This window comes from Haplochromis burtoni, unplaced genomic scaffold (genome assembly GCF_018398535.1).
Source record: "Haplochromis burtoni strain Fernald_Lab_line unplaced genomic scaffold, NCSU_Asbu1 Contig_131, whole genome shotgun sequence".
NCBI lineage: Eukaryota > Metazoa > Chordata > Actinopteri > Cichliformes > Cichlidae > Haplochromis > Haplochromis burtoni.
The window spans coordinates 1,236,337-1,253,068 of record NW_024582492.1 but is presented as its reverse complement, the minus strand read 5'-3'; the positions used below and the strand labels follow the sequence as shown (position 1 = coordinate 1,253,068).

The window sequence follows — 16,732 nt, the reverse complement described above, 5'->3', positions numbered from 1 at the left end:
ACAGAGTTCCAGTCTCCCACCCTCCCTCCCACTTGCTCTCGCTCCCTCTCTCTCCCTCTCTCTCTCTCTGTATTTTTCTATCTCTCTCACTCTTTGCATCTGTAGTCCACTGTGTGGCCACCATCACAATGCCTGTGGTCACACCTCACTGGGCAAATTGTTCAGCGGAGATGACCCGCAGCCACAGACAAACACACATGCTTAAAAATGACAGACACAGCCTTTAACATGAATGCGCACACACGGGCAAAAAGCTGCCGGTATCCAGTTGCAGCAGTTTTTAAGGCCAGAACTAATATCACTGATGGTGCTGATGAGGATGTTTTTTTCACAATCACAAGCACACAGACTCAAAGCACGTGTTCAGATTATGTTAAGTTCTTAGTGTCCTCAAGCTGTCCTCCAGTAAAACCCAAATGTGATCTGACGTCCTTGTAACTAAGGTGTGAGGAGGTTTAAGGTGTGAGCGGGATTACAGCAGTCTCCTTTGTAACAGCTTGACCCATTCATCCACTTTGACCTCCTCCTCCTCCTCTTTTGCTCTCTATTGACACTTTAATGTCAACGTGTGTATTTAATGATATTTTAGTATTATATCATTTCTTGGCATGATAAACTAACTGGTTACACAATCACACTGCTTTAACAAAATACAACTTGTGCAGAAACACGAGAGAGGCGGATACAAATTGTAAACAAGTCGAACAGTTTACCACATTTTCCTCAAACGTTTTTGAAGTTGCCACTATTTTCTACCCGACATTTGTGAGCTGTAAATGCCAACAGAACTCTCACATCTGTTCGTTTCCCTGCCTTTTTTCTCCCCCAGCATTGCCACATTTCCAGCCACATACCTCAGCAATTGATTTGGCTTGTAATCACATGTTTAGGTCCAAAGCCTCTTTTAATATATGCACTTTGAAAGATTCTGTTTGTGTTAACTAAAAAAGTAAAACAGATGTTTACTGTTTTAATTAAATTTTGTTGCAGGTCTTTTTGGGAGTGCATGCTGTCATTGGACATCAGTCCTAAAGTACATCATTGTCTCATATTGATGCAACGCCCACAATTTGTAGACTGCCAAAAACAGATGTGTAGTGTTAGTGATATAAGTCAAGCTTAGCTCTCAGTCAGATTCTACACATCCTTTCGAAAATCTCAGATAGGGTCTGCTATTTTAGTTAGCTTTAGCATACCTACAATTGGTGCTAGCTCTACAAGCCCCTTTGCAAGCTACCTGCCTAGAGAGCACTAACCTGTGTTTTATGCTGTATCCATTTTAATCAGTGTAGGGCTTCAGCACCCTCAGGTGATTTGACATTCAACTGATGAAGCTTTTATAAAAAGCTTAAGTGTGTGCAGTAGCTCCCTCGTAGCTCAGTCTTGGTTCATGCATCCTTACAAAAGTGTCTCAAGCTCTGCCTACCTGGTCCAAAAATTAAAGCTTACCACCTTACAAGCCGGGCAAGAATACCGACAGAGCAGCTCTTTAAACTTTAAAAAATTCCCATTCAAACTCTGAGCAAGAACTAACATATCGATTGAGAATAACTAACACGGCAAACCTGGCTACTTGAAACCTATAAAACAGCTGATTAATTGCAGGCATTGCAGTAAAGTTCTTTTTGTGGTTTTGTGTGTCTTTATCCATCTACAACTTCTTTAAAGTAAATAATAAGTGCAAATTTATGCTCTATGTATGAGTGTGGTAGGCTGGAAAAGAGTAGGGTGGTCCCAAAAACTCTGAATCACTAAATCTAAATTATATCAGCAATTCTGCATTAAAATCTAAGTTTTTATATATAATTTCTATCAATAACCATCACTTACATAAGGTAAGGGACAGCACCCCTTTATTTTGTTTTGTTTTTTTAATTTTTGCATGCTTGCACTTTATTTAGTCCTCTGCTAATTGTCTGTTACATGTTATATGTAGCACCATGGTCTTGGAGGAATGTTGTCTCGCTTCATTGTGTACTGTACCACTGCATATGGTTGAAATGACAATAAAGGCACTTGACTTGACGACTTGACTAGATTTGACCTTTAAGCCAGTTTAGCACACCATTTTGTGAAATGGTTCCACTTTTTTTATTAATCTCCATTGACATCTATGGTGTCCAAAGAGAGGATGCTACTCTTGTGCATTACCTTTGGTACAGCATTCCCCAGATCTTTGCCTCAGTGATCCCCAGGAAGTACCTAAAAATAGGAACAATCTGCCCAGTCCCAGAGCTAGGAAACATAATTTCCTGAACGGTTTCTGAGTAGACCTGCCTGAGATGAAGCCCCATCCCCAGTGTCACCCACCAGCATTGGCAAGAAAGCCTTAATAGCATATCTGACCTTGGCTCTCCTTGCTATTTTTAACCACCTTCACTTTACCCTGGTTTGATCAAAGACCAGTTTCCTTACAAGTACTTACTCTACTTAGAATTGCATTGTTCTATTTTTATATCAAATATCTTTTTCTGTACTCTGTTGTTCTGACCTCCTGACCATATACTTTTAGCCTACTGTACTGTGTGTATAATGAACTGACAAAGCAAATGCATCTTCCATGCTAAACCGGACTGAAGAAGAAGAAGCACACTGTATACTGAGTACTAATACACACTTTTGAGAAGGGTTCATGTCATACAATCTAATCATTTTGTAAACACTGTAGATGCTAGTGCTATGTAGTGTGCAGTTTAAGGTTTTGCTTCACAGAAATTGTCTGACATTTCTGTTGGACCTTTAAAAGTTGAGGTCAGCACGTTTGAAGTGAATAAGAAGCCAAAATGTTGAATGCATAAGTCCGATCTCTCCTTTAAGTTGATTTTTATACTCCGTCTGGGGCAACTTTAAAAAAGCTTGTATGTGCATTCTAACACATAGTTTTTCTTTTTTCAGCCTTTATTCATTCACATTTTTGTGTTGTTGTGTCATATCTCCTTTAAATTCTCTTACATCATGCAAATAAACAGCTTTGAGCTCAAAGTAAGACAATAATAACTAAAAAAAAAAAAAAAAGAAACTCATTGCAATCAAGGTTTGCAGAAACCATCCTATTTTGGCAAACTGTCCAACAGTTTATGCACATTTCTGCTGTCACACAATAATTCCAACATAAATTTAAGTATGCAGGACGGTTTGCCACTTAACTTTACCCATCAGAGTATACTTCTAGCTCATATTAATGAAGGCAGGATGGTTTTCCACTTAGTTTTACCCCTCAAAGTATACTTGGAGCTCATACTCACAAAGATAGGACAGTTTGCCACCTAATTTTGTGTTGTGCGCATACACAGCACATGCGCAGAAACAACTGGTAGGATGGTTTGTGAGGTAGGATCACATTAAACCTCGAAGCAGATGAATTACATCAGCAGAAGACCACACCTGCACCAGTCCTGTCAGCGAAGAACAGTAAGTTGTGTAGCAATGGTTTAAATTGGTTGTGGTAATGTAAGGGCAGGGAGAATATTTTCTTGGCTCACTTTGGGCCCCTTAGAAACATCCATCCATCCATTCGCTTCCGCTTATCCTTTTCAGGGTCGCGGGGGGCGCTGGAGCCTATCCCAGCTGTCATAGGGCGAAAGGCGGGGTACACCCTGGACAGGTCGCCAGTCTGTCGCAGGGCTAACACACAGGGACAGACAACCATTCACACTCACATTCACACCTAGTGACAATTTGGATTAATCAATTAACCTATCCCCACAAGCTGCATGTCTTTGGACGGTGGGAGGAAGCCGGAGTACCCGGAGAGAACCCACGCAAACACGGGGAGAACATGCAAACTCCACACAGAAAGACCCCGGCCTGATGGTGGAATTGAACTCAGGACCTTCTTGCTGTGCGGCAACAGTGCTAACCACCGTGCCACCGTGCTGCCGCCCTTAGAAACAACCGAGCATTATTTCAAATAACAAGCCACAGCCTCCCAGACACTGTTCAGAGAGGTGTACTGTTTTCCCTCCTTGTAAATCTCACATTTGATGATGGACCACAGGTTCTCAATGGGGTTCAGATCAGGTGAACAAGGAGGCCATGTCATTAGTTTTTCTTCTTTTATACCCTTTCTTGCCAGCCACGCTGTGGAGTACTTGGACGCGTGTGATGGAGCATTGTCCTGCATGAAAATCATGTTTTTCTTGAAGGATGCAGACTTCTTCCTGTACCACTGCTTGAAGAAGGTGTCTTCCAGAAACTGGCAGTAGGACTGGGAGTTGAGCTTGACTCCATCCTCAACCCGAAAAGGCCCCACAAGCTCATCTTTGATGATACCAGCCCAAACCAGTACTCCACCTCCACCTTGCTGGCGTCTGAGTCGGACTGGAGCTCTCTGCCCTTTACCAATCCAGCCACGGGCCCATCCATCTGGCCCATCAAGACTCACTCTCATTTCATCAGTCCATAAAACCTTAGAAAAACCAGTCTTGAGATATTTCTTGGCCCAGTCTTGACGTTTCAGCTTGTGTGTCTTGTTCAGTGGTGGTCGTCTTTCAGCCTTTCTTACCTTGGCCATGTCTCTGAGTATTGCACACCTTGTGCTTTTGGGCACTCCAGTGATGTTGCAGCTCTGAAATATGGCCAAACTGGTGGCAAGTGGCATCTTGGCAGCTGCACGCTTGACTTTTCTCAGTTCATGGGCAGTTATTTGCGCCTTGGTTTTTCCACACGCTTCTTGCGACCCTGTTGACTATTTTGAATGAAACGCTTGATTGTTCGATGATCACGCTTCAGAAGCTTTGCAATTTTGAGACTGCTGCATCCCTCTGCAAGATATCTCACTATTTTTGACTTTTCTGAGCCTGTCAAGTCCTTCTTTTGACCCATTTTGCCAAAGGAAAGGACGTTGCCTAATAATTATGCACACCTGATATAGGGTGTTGATGTCATTAGACCACACCCCTTCTCATTACAGAGATGCACATCACCTAATATGCTTAATTGGTAGTAGGCTTTCGAGCCTATACAGCTTGGAGTAAGACAACATGCATGAAGAGGATGATGTGGACAAAATACTCATTTGCCTAATAATTCTGCACTCCCTGTATATATGACAAAGAATTATAGCAAGCAAAGGCAAAAGGAGGTCCAACACAAAATTAATATGACCGTAAACCATATTTTGTATAAGACGTGAAGATGTTTCTCTGGCTGCCTGGAAATTTTAAGAGGAATTCTTAACCATACTCTACAATTTTGCTTCTAGTTAACTGTAATCAGAAAATTTGTTGTTAAAAGAAATTAATAACAATAAAAATTGTGTAAGCTCAGATTATTTATTCATACTTTGTCCATTGTTGTTAAATCTTTAAGCGGCTGTCAGTATCCTGTTGTGATACCGAAATACTCTTCCTTTTCCAATTTAAGATAACCTCTCAGCATCATGTACTTTTACACATATTCCTGTGCTAATGATAGTGACCTTTAGTGTGTTAAAGGGACTGGTTTGTCTCTTTCCAAGCCTTGCTTGTGTCTTAAAAACACTCAAAATTCAGCGTGTTATGCATGTAACTGCAAACCGAGGTCCTCTCCTTGACCAGTCTGCTGGCTCCAGCAGACGGAAAGTGCCGGACAATAGCTATTTGTGAGAGTCAAAGAAAGTTTCTTTGTCTCATAAAAAAAGAAAACAATTGACACTCTGAGTAGTTTAGAGGCTCTGCCATCTGCACGGACCCAGCCCAGGTTCCTTGGTGTGTTTACACACCAAGGTCAAGATCTTAAAGCTCCCTAAACTTTTAGTCACATAAACAATTACTAAATTTAGATTTTTGAACTTGTGCTTATTTTGCTAAAAGAATGTTTTATGTGTATTTTGTTAGCATGTTTTAACCCCGTCTTTGATAATAATGCTTCACATTTTTCTTACTGTGATCTGCAATTTGCTGAAATAAAAAAAAAAGACAATGTGGGGAAGTCTTGATGAAGTACAACTTTTGAAATAATCCATAAAGACAATCTGACTGAGGGAAAAGTCCAATATAAAGATGCCCAATATGCAATACAACCTATAATCAAGCTCTCTGTGTTGGTGTGGGTGTGTGTACAATCCTCATGTGTGTTCTTATGATGTTCACAGTTTTTGCTCCAGATTTGATATGGCTGATTAGAGCTGTTAGATGAGCATCGGAGATGACCTTGGCGGACAAATCAACACTCTTTGCTACAAGCCTGTGGGATAAATAATGTGTTATCTTCACTTTCACTGGAGCGCTCACAGAGTTATAATGTACGCCCTTGGCAAAGCATTTGGGACAATCAGAAGAACATCAACAATTTAAAGATCGCTTAAATTGAAGCAAATGAAAAACCTATTTATTGTAAACAAATTGGTTGGGACAGACTAGTTAGCAATCAATTTGTGCCAGTGTGATACCTCAATCACATAGATGTCTGCAAAAGACTAATGTAGTCGAAGGATTGGAGGTGAAACCAGTGTAATCAGGTTGACTGGATAGAAGTTTGAAAATACCCCAAGTGCTCATTGCATATATTGCTAAAATCATTATTTTCTTTCTTTTTATTAAAGCCGGTCGCAGCGGGCACGCTCCATTTTGCGTTACTATTTTTAAATCCCGGTAGCACTGCAACCACATAAGCTAGCACAATAATTTGTTTTGCATATGAAACCGGAGGAGTTGTACTTACATCTTATGCCATCAGCTTGTCCTAGGTCACGGTTTCCTTCCACATATAGCTTTGCAAAAACTGCATAAAATGCACTTGAAGCAACAAAAAAATAATATTCCAGAAACACGCTTTACCGATCTGAGCAGCTGTTTGTAACACTTCCTACGTCCATCAGCACGAACTATCGCATGTCCGCCATGACCTGCCCGAAACCGGAAGTGACGTCAATTTGCGGAAATGTAGTTTTTTACTATCAGGGCCTTTTGAGCCCTGATGGCCTTTTGAGTTTTTAAGTTATGTTTGACTTTATGACTTTGTGTGCCGTTTCTGGGATGCTTAGGACTCATATTGCACTGCTGGAAATAGTTTATTTTGATGCATATGCTGTTTTCTTTGCAAATTTGCATTATAATATTTATTTTTCGTTTTTCCTGCAGTATATAAAAATTGGTGTATTTCAAAAATAAAACTATGAAGACACTTAAAATAAATTTCCTGTGGTGGGAAACTATTTTGTGCAACTTTTTTGTATTTACAGTTTTGAGGGTTAAGCCTCTTAAATTCCTCTAACTAGAAATATATGTTTAAAAAAACAAAAACTATTTTCAATTGTTTTGTAGTTTATTGCACTTTTTTGCAATTTATGTAATTATTATGCACTTAATGCATACATATTATTAAAATTTGGACTATAATGGTTGTATTGATGTATATCAACTTGAAATGCTCCCAAAAATGGCACAACAACATGTACAAATATAATATAAGCTCTGGCGGACTTGGTTCTATGGTAGGTCTTAAAGGGTTGATAAATGTTTAGTTTGTAACAAGTAAAATAGATAATAATGCAGGCTATGTGTTACTGATTTGTCAGTCAGATTCAGCCTTGCTTGCTCTCTGCATGGTTACAGTTTTCCCATTAAGCAGGGTATGTTTCATTATTATCAGCCAAAACTTGAATCCCTACTAATGCGACAGCTAGCTAAGCTATCTAGCTTGTGTTAGCATTAGCTAATCAGGTCTACTCTTTCATGCACCATCTGGTTTCAAAAGTGCAAGATGGAAGCAACCAAAGATGCTTACTGTATACTTGAAAACAGTAGTCGCTGTTATCATAGTTCTTTATATACAGTCTGTATTCAGGCTGTTTCCAGAACTTTTAATTCTCCCATTTTAGTGTCATTATCAACCAGACTACTTTTTCTCCTGGAGCCATATAGCTCCATGCGCCATCTGTTCACAACTTTTAATCTTTTAGAATTCATATGCAGTTGCACCCATTCCAGAATTCAATTTACATTTAATGGCAACTGATTTTATGGACACTTGAAGGCACTGCAACAAAGCAAATGTTAGCAAACACTTAACAACCTGTCTGAAGATAAACAGAGTATGTTTTTAAAGTGGTGAAGTAATATAGCAAACACAAACTGTTTCGGTGCAGCTTGTCTCACAGTATGCCTGCTAGGCAAACGTACAATGGCTGAAAGACAGGACAGGAGGGGAAAGTGAGAGATTACTTTTCAAAGGTAATGGCTGCTGATAGGGGTCAAGTTTAGCTTCATGTAACTCACTATCATTAGCAACTGCCTCACACTAGGTATTAGGTAGTATCAAGTATTTGGAAGATTTCCTGTTAATGTTTTGACTTTATAGTTTTTCAGCAGATAAATTAACAATATAGTCTACAGATTTAAAAAAGAAAACACACGCACACACAAGCAAAAACCTTTAAATGGATAATTTTTTTTGCTGTATTCAGTGTTTGCTGGGTATCTGTAATCAGTGACTGTATGGTTGGAGATTTCACATGGTTTCCATACCAGTGAGGAAGACTGATCCCATCAAATGTCCTTGGTTCTTGGTATGTAATTGGTTAATAAGGACAGGTGTCTTACATCGTAACAGTAACCATAACATCCTTTGGGCATGGCGTGAATGCAAATCACAGTCTTCAAGAATCTTGAAAGCTGGAAAGGCCTGGGTGGGAGAGTGAGACTGATGGAAATTAAGGAATGGGAAATAAAGGTTCATATTGTTTAACACGGCTTTCTTGGCATAATTAATCATGGATTAAGTAACACAACTTGCACCGCAAAAGTAGCAACAAATATGATCATTACACCAGTCCCCTCAGGCCTATAGAAAATTTTAGCATCTTTCAGCTCATTGGTTCTGTTGACCATAACTTTAATGTTTGTTTCACCCTTATTACTCATTGACTCATTACCTGCAGCGCGCGCGTGTGTGTGCGTGTGTGAAAAATACAGATTTCCCTATAAGTATTCAGTTTGCTTAACTCTGCTTTGTTTTTCTATTGTGATTGTTTAGCTTTGAATGATGTTGCCACATGTTCATACCTACTACGAGTAAAAGTGCTCCTGGGTTATCCTCAGATAACGCTTTGCATTAAAATCTGGACGTTCCACAAAGCCAAAAACAACCCATGACAGCGGTGACTGAGTGAGGGGACTAAAAGGAAAGGGCTTGGAGAGAAAGCAGGAAGCTGAAACGGAATTTCCACACCCTGATGTGGGTGGACGCCTCCAACCCAAAGAATAGAGAGGGCACATTTTCCCCTCTCTTCACTCTCTTTCTTCCTCCCAACTTTCTGTCTTTGCTCGGACAATAGAGCCCATGGTGAAACAATTCAGAAAGGGAAGGCCAGGAATCTGTATGGCTGCAATAGGGGGTGGTCCTTGCAAACCTCTTTTTATGTGTAGGGAGAGTTTTGGGGAGGGGGAACATATAGAAAATGAGCAGGAATGGGGGGGGATCCTAAGAGGATGTCATTAGATGGGAATGAGAGGTGTAGGGTAGATGGAGGCCAGCTAGTGATGAGAATACCACAGACACATGGCCTGGGGGGTGAGGGTTATGTTTTTGTGGGACTCAAACATTTTTCTGCCTGACTGAGCCTGAAAGTGATCGTGCTGAGGCAGGAAAAGCAATGCAGCCTTTTTCTGTTGCACACAAGTTTTCACAAACAGAGCAGAAATGAAAACTGCATTAATCAATATTTTTATATTAACTATTGAGTGCGAGTCATTTGAAGTCAGTGCAGTTAATTGAGTAGAGAATTATAAGTCCAATCTGTTGTTCCTGACGACTCCTGAAGGTAATTTCTTTCTTATATACTGGAATTTAAATATATATTTCAGCTCATTGACCTTTGGGGCCTACAGCGTCACTGTTTTGGTTTCAACTCCAGTCACAGCAGGCAGCTTTCGTTTCAACAAACAAACTCTAATGAAACCATGTGCTGCAGGAATAAAGAGTCTATTGGGAAAATTAGGGACTAGCTTCTGATCACAGGCATATATTTAGCAAAATGAAACTAATGTTGCTCCATGTTTGCCTTCTGTATAAGCAGACAACTGTTTGCTTACTTGTTTGCCAAAAACAAGAGAGCAGTCTGTAAAAGTGAACAAAAATCTTAAGTATTATATTATTATTTTGCCATCAGATGAGAAACTCAGGTATTTAGTTGAGTGTGTTTATATTTTTGATATTGAATAGATTTCTGGTGTTTCTGCCATTCTGGAAGTTATTCCAGTCGTTGAGAATGAATGAATTTGTTTTGTATTTACACAGACTATATTTACCACCCTGCACTGACTGGTTACAGTTATGTTAAGGCAACATTTTCTCACATTGTTTGTTACATGCCATTCATAGCCAGTTAGCTCAAAGGGACAATAATGATCGGAATATTAGAGTAATCCACAAGTAAACACACCCAAACCAGGGTTTCAAACATAAGCAGATATCCTGGAAAATTTAAAGGTGTTGTAGCGGTGTGTGTGTGTGTGTGTGTGTATGTGTGTGTTAATGGGGTAATAACTGTAGGAAATTACCTAAAACTCACTCTGCTGCCTAACAGATTGGAAATATTTGATCATAAATGTGACATTTTAAAATTACCTACATATAAAGCACTGTCAGAGGACAGCCATGGCTCACTTTCTCTGGAATCCCCATTGAGACGATCTCAAATGTAAACTTAAAGTTAAGAACATAGACTCAGATTCTTGAACTCTACATAATTTTGAATTCAGGCATTTATGCCTGAGTTTGGTATATCTGTTATATTTTGTGTAGATAAAACATATTTAATACTGTCTTACTGTGCAGGATGTAACAATTTTAATCTGGAAGCTTCTTAAAGGATGAATTACATCAACATGTTGCTGGCATAGCTTTCTAGATTCTGGAATTCCCCACTGTCTAAAATAACTCTACACAATTAGATTTTGCTGTAAGAACAATTTGTCGTAAAGAAAGGCAAAGACGACAACACATAATAAACATATATAGCAGGTTATTCTGAGAGACATGGAGGAAGAGGATGGAAATGCAGGGCACACAGAGAACAGAGTTAAAGTTTAACGTCGAAATAATTATAATTAAAAAAACAAAAACAAAAAGCAGGCAAAGGTTATACATGGGGAATCATATAATGTAGCAAACAATCAAAATGATGAGCAGGCAAAAGCTAAAGTCCCTGACATAGTCCAGAGTTCACACTCAAACACAAATTAACACACGGGAGGGGACTTTCCACAGTAAACAAATTAAAACTGGGAGTACATTTATTCCCAAGTGAGCAATCAGCTGATAGGGAACAGGTGAGGGAGACTAAACTCAGGTGACAGGTATTGAGGACAAACGATCAGAAAAGGGGGAAAGAACAACAAATACAGGAAGCAAAACTGGCAAGCGTGTAAACGGACTAAGAAATGCAAAATTAAACAGGAAAATCCCGAACAGGAAACTAACATCATGACACACACGTACAACTAACTGTGCACAACATGAAGCTACCGGGAATATTTAATATACTATACTATATACTATAATACAACCTTTTTGCCGTGTCAGTGCCACCCACTGCATCAGCACAAAGCTGTTTCTCTGAAATCTATGTGGCTCTCTGGCTCCATCTCGTGGCCCCTCAGACATTTTGGAGTTAACTGGTTGGTATGTCAGAACAAATAACCTTGTGGATTTCTGTGCTTCCCTATTTAGCCACATGAAGCCTGTCTGGTCAGTGTGACCAGGGCATGCGTTATCGCCACGGGATCCAGGTGCACTGAGCCCTTGACGCTATAAATACCTTCGTGTTCCGATGTTAAAGGGTCAAACAAGAATTTTTATTGAACACCTCGTCTTATATTATTCATCACTAATAGTTATTGCTTTCACATTGTGTCTTATCCGTTAGGCGATCTTTTATGCACTTTGTTTCCGCTCGTTTGATGGGACCGAGCAGACGTACTGCAGCACGCGGACAAGAAACCGCTCACGGAGGACTGCGGGAGTTAAAGGGGCGGCAAGAGCCGGTGGAAGAGAGGCGGACTCTTGACTGTCAGTCAAACATCCGGGGTTATCCGTTGCTACGTTATAACGCCTTAGCAGATCTAAACGACTCTCAGAAGTAATTTTTTTCAGAATACCAGGAGGAGACGGACACACCTAAGTCTCTCAGAATGGGAAACCTGCTGTTCTCCACAGGGTAAAATATAAATATATACATATGTGTCTATCTATATATATGTAGACAGATACATCATGTTGTTTTGGCATTACTTGTGCATGCCCTGCTTACTGCTCTTTGCACGAATATCCACTGAAACAAAGGTAGACAAAAGATGTGACGTGTCCTCGCGTGACCCAGTAATGCTCTGAAATTATCCCCCAGGATTCACTTCACTCAGTGCACGCGTTGGTAAAAGCAGCAGAGGTATAAAGCAAGCTGTAATGCTATATCATTTTCCTAAAGTCTGTTAATCACATGTTCAAACAATACGGTAATCAGTGGATCGGCGTGGAGCTTTAGGTGTGCGTCAAGAACGCAGTAAAAAATATTAACAACCAAGGTCACGCATTCGTTTTGCCAGCGTGTCGCTATAGAGCACCACCAGTAAAGAGCCAAGAAAGATGGTGCAAAATTGACTTAAACTACGGTTTATAAAAGTCTAAGGTGTTAAAAAAGTACAATTACAAGGAGGTGACACAATAAAGCCAAATATATAGCTAAATGCCATGCGTGAAGTTTTTGTGATCACGGAAATGGATCCATCGATGAAATGAAAGGGTGAATGTGTCACTTTAATCAGGTGTTTTCTGTGTAGGTCAAATTAACCTGGTAAAGTTACACTGATTCAGGTGAGGCAAGAAGATGGTTTACAGCTGACTTTTCCTTTCCGTCATCCATAGTAGCGAACAACCTCCAATTAGTTATTTGATTTCTTGTATTATTTCCTTTAAAACGACATAATTTTACACATAAAATGGGCCAGACTCAAATAGGAAGTGCACACTGACATGCAAAAACCTTGGCCTGCTATGCATCTCAGTTGCATGTAGTCCACTAATGATGATTACATGGCTTCAACATCATCATCTAGAAATAAAACTTAACACAGTAAACATGTTTCCAATATAAATTAAGTCTTTTAAAAATGCATGTAAATAAACAGTCTGTTGAGTCTAATGCATGGAAAATTGATCATGTGAACCACTGCACTCACAGGCTATGTAAAAATAATGTCATTAAAATGGAAATGATGGCATTAAATAAGGTAAAATGATTTTACATTGAAGTTAAACAAATGGCCATCTGGCACAATAAATAAACTTCCTTCCTTTAAAACCATACTGATGACTTTATTATAGTCATTTTGTTTGTCCATAATTTCAGTCCTACGATGGGAATTAAAGTTAATTTAACCTCAAAGAATTCTCCATGAATTACTGTTTGTGGTGATAGTCACAACAGATAATGACAATAATCAGTCTTTGAGTTCTCTGGGTCCTCTGAGGATATGTTTGCAAATCCTTAGCCAAGTGAATGTTATAGTCTGTTGTTCTGTGATGTTTCTCTGGTGAACTGTGGAAAGTATTCATGTTTCAATCTGGCCTCTTTTTCAGCCTCATAAGGACTGATGCAACCAAGTCGGATAAAGTTAACAGACGACATTTAATAGCCAAAACGATCTGCAATGGCATAACCTATTATTACACTCCACTCACTGGTACAGGTTGCGAGACAGAATGTCTTGCCAAAAAATTTCAAGATTCTGCAGCTGTTTGCCCCACGTTCCCTGTTTCAACATCTGCAGAAGCCTCCTCTACACTCCTCTCAGATTCACCGTCAAACACATCTGTCTCCTACCAAAAACAATCATATTCTTCGTCCACTTCTCGGCCACTTCTGGTTTTCTTCTCCTGGCTTGGAGCCCAACCAGGGGGAATGGCTAAGTACCGGGACCTTTATCTGGACCGTGGCATGGATGTCCTCCTGGTTCAGAGCAGTGTGATGCACTTCCTGTGGCCTCGATGGGGGCTCGAGTATGGATTGGAGGTTCTGAAAATTCTGGAGAACCCTCCCTTCGCAGGGAGGGTGATGCTGGTTCATGCTTCTTCCATCGGTGGCTACACTTTCACTCAAATCCTCACCCACATTGTCCAAGAACCAAAAAAACATGGAGGCCTGGCACAGAGGATGATGGGACACATCTATGACAGCTTAGTGGTCGGCACACTGGACCACATGGCGATAGGTGAGTGAGAGTGATCTAGTATATTCGGTTGCAGTTCACTTCTGTGTTGGATACGTGTGTCAGATCTTTACATAATTTATTAGCCGATCGACCCACTGCTCCAGTTTGTCAGGAGTTCTCTCTAGCTGCTTGTTTTAATCGGCTTTAGGGCTGTGTCTGCAAGCAGTTTATCCATTTAACATTTGGGTGCAAAGTGCAAAATTTCCATCAAATTCATGCCCATGATGCATGTAAACTTCTGACAACATGGACGCAAAGCACCTGGTAATTAGAGTTACGTTAGGTTACAAAGAAAAAGGCTAGAATTGCAATCAGAAGAACTGGAGCACAGACTTGTTGGTGTGTTTGACTACAGGGTAAGCCATGACATTACTTGTCAGGTATTGGATTGGATCATCAACACAACAAAAGCACTAAAAAGGAGGTAATAATATTTGATTTTGCCCTACAGCTGGCCATTTTAGGACTTAGCTATATAGGTCTAGGTTATTTTTGATACACGGCCTACATAAGAGTAAAGCTTTAAAACTCTAAACTATTTACTCTCTTGTGTTTTTTTTAAAATTTGTTTTGTTTTTTTTACATTTTTTATTCAGGCATTGGTAGAACTCTGGTGCCACGTTTTGAGAGCTTTGTCAAAAACACTGCCATGCTTTACTTCTGGCTTTTCAAAACCCACACGGCAGACTTCTATGAAACCAGCATCCAAGTGTTCCACAACAGCCCAGTTACCGCTCCCGCTCTCTTCTTCTTCAGTGAAAACGATGCAATGTGCAACACTGCAGTGATGGAAAAGCTGATTGACGTCTGGAGACAGAGAGGAGTGGACGTGCACAGCAGAAAGTGGAAGAAGTCGATACATGCGGCCCACTTGCGCTGCCACCCAGATGATTACCTCTCCACCCTGCAACACTTTTTGAACTCGCTGCCCATTTCCTCCTGTAAAAAAACAATCTAAGTGGGGAGGTAAAAATACACCAGCACCAAATATTAAAAAACAAAATAAGTTTTATGATTTAAAAAAGAATGCACTTTGATTTTTTTCCCTTTAGCTTTGTTATTAATTAAAATGAGAAGTATTTTTTCTCTCTTTGTTACGACCCCCTCTGCTAGGCGACAGGTGGGGAGAAACATACACAAGCCCACTCACGAAATCAGAGTAAATAAGGGGTTTTATTGCAAACGTTAAACTAAAAACCGACGGGGCTGTTCAACAGACCACCGGGCAAATAATTAATACACAAAGAAAAGAACAGGCAAGAATAAAAACTAAGGGTTAACTAAGCTGAGCCAGCAAACACAAGACTCTAACAAAACTAAGGTCAGCTGTATCTCAGAGTTTACAAACGGAGTTCAAATGCTAGGCAGACGAGGAGGACACTGCATGTTCACGTCAGCACAGCAGTTCCCCTCAGTGTGAATCTTCAGCGTTTTTATACTCCCAGGTGCAGACAATCAGCCAGTCAGTTGGTCTTGGAGTGTCATTGGATCTCCAGGCAGCCAATCGTCCACGCAGACTGGCACACTTTGATCTGCATAAAAGAAGGCTGGCACAGGACTCCCAGCAGCCAGTCATCCACGAGTCCTGGCACACTTAGATTTGCATAAACAAAAGGGCAGTCTCACTTCCTCCAAGGCCCAGGGCCGTAACACTCTTTTGCATATTCATTGTTTGAATTTTTGTTGATTGCTGTTAAGTAAAGTTGTATTTTAAGTTATTTAAAAAAAACTAACTGATGTTATTTACCTGTGTGCTTATGTTATGGATTATTTTGCACTTTAAACAATTCAAAAGCTTTGATAAACTGTTGGTACTTTTACCAGAGATGTGGTTGCTGCACATTGAGTGAAATAAAATATTTCAATTGCGCTGCTTGGAACAGGACTTTTACTTGTGTTAGAGTTTGTATTGTTGATTGTCATTTATGCTTAGAAATATTTAACCATAGATGCTTAGAAGTATATAATCATTTGTAGATTGAAAGAATGTCTCATCCTAAGAGGTCTGTAACAACTCTGTGTGGCATGAAGAGGGGGTGAGTTCACTCCCCTACAGAGGAGAGATCGTATCTTCCTTTGCTGATTTATGGTATAGTAAACACACGTATATCTGTTTAAGTATAAGAGCCTTTTGTTTAGATAAATGAACTGCTGGACTTCCTTACTGTGTTATCTAGGATGAGGGGGGGTCTACCCTCTTCCTGACCAAGGATGTTTGCTTGTGTGCTTTTATGACCCTTTGATCAGCAGTACACACACACACACACACACACTCCACAGGTCACATCTTGACCATCACACACACACACACACACACACACACACACACACACCACACACACACACACACACAGGCAAGGTACTCTTTGTGTGTATGTAGACGTCATATGTTAATGAACCTATGCATATTCATGTAACCTCAATAAAAGGACAGTGGTACGGGAGAACGACGGACGAGAGCAACTGGGGTCAAGCGAAGGAACGGTGCCTGTCCGGTTCTCTCCCGTGCACGAGAAACATGAAGAAGCTTGCCTACTTGTGTC

General features: G+C 40.2%; 1 protein-coding gene across 1 annotated transcript; it reads left to right on the top strand.

Annotated features, from left to right (window-relative positions):
• Nucleotides 1–11,664: 11,664 nt before the first annotated feature.
• LOC102295686 lies at nucleotides 11,665–16,058 on the top strand. The gene is made up of 3 exons (XM_005930245.3): nucleotides 11,665–12,139; nucleotides 13,558–14,189; nucleotides 14,786–16,058. Exons 1-3 carry the CDS (start codon nucleotides 12,114–12,116, stop codon nucleotides 15,145–15,147), a joined length of 1,020 nt encoding a protein of 339 aa, XP_005930307.1. The 5' UTR covers nucleotides 11,665–12,113; the 3' UTR covers nucleotides 15,148–16,058.
• The last annotated feature ends 674 nt before the right edge of the window (nucleotides 16,059–16,732 follow it).

Coding starts and splice junctions, on each gene's coding strand:
- LOC102295686 (XM_005930245.3), top strand. CDS start 12,114: ATGGGAAACCTGCTGTTCTCCACAGG. Junction 12,140..13,557: donor AACCTGCTGTTCTCCACAGG/GTAAAATATAAA, acceptor CCTCTTTTTCAG/CCTCATAAGGACTGATGCAA. Junction 14,190..14,785: donor ACTGGACCACATGGCGATAG/GTGAGTGAGAGT, acceptor TTTTTTATTCAG/GCATTGGTAGAACTCTGGTG.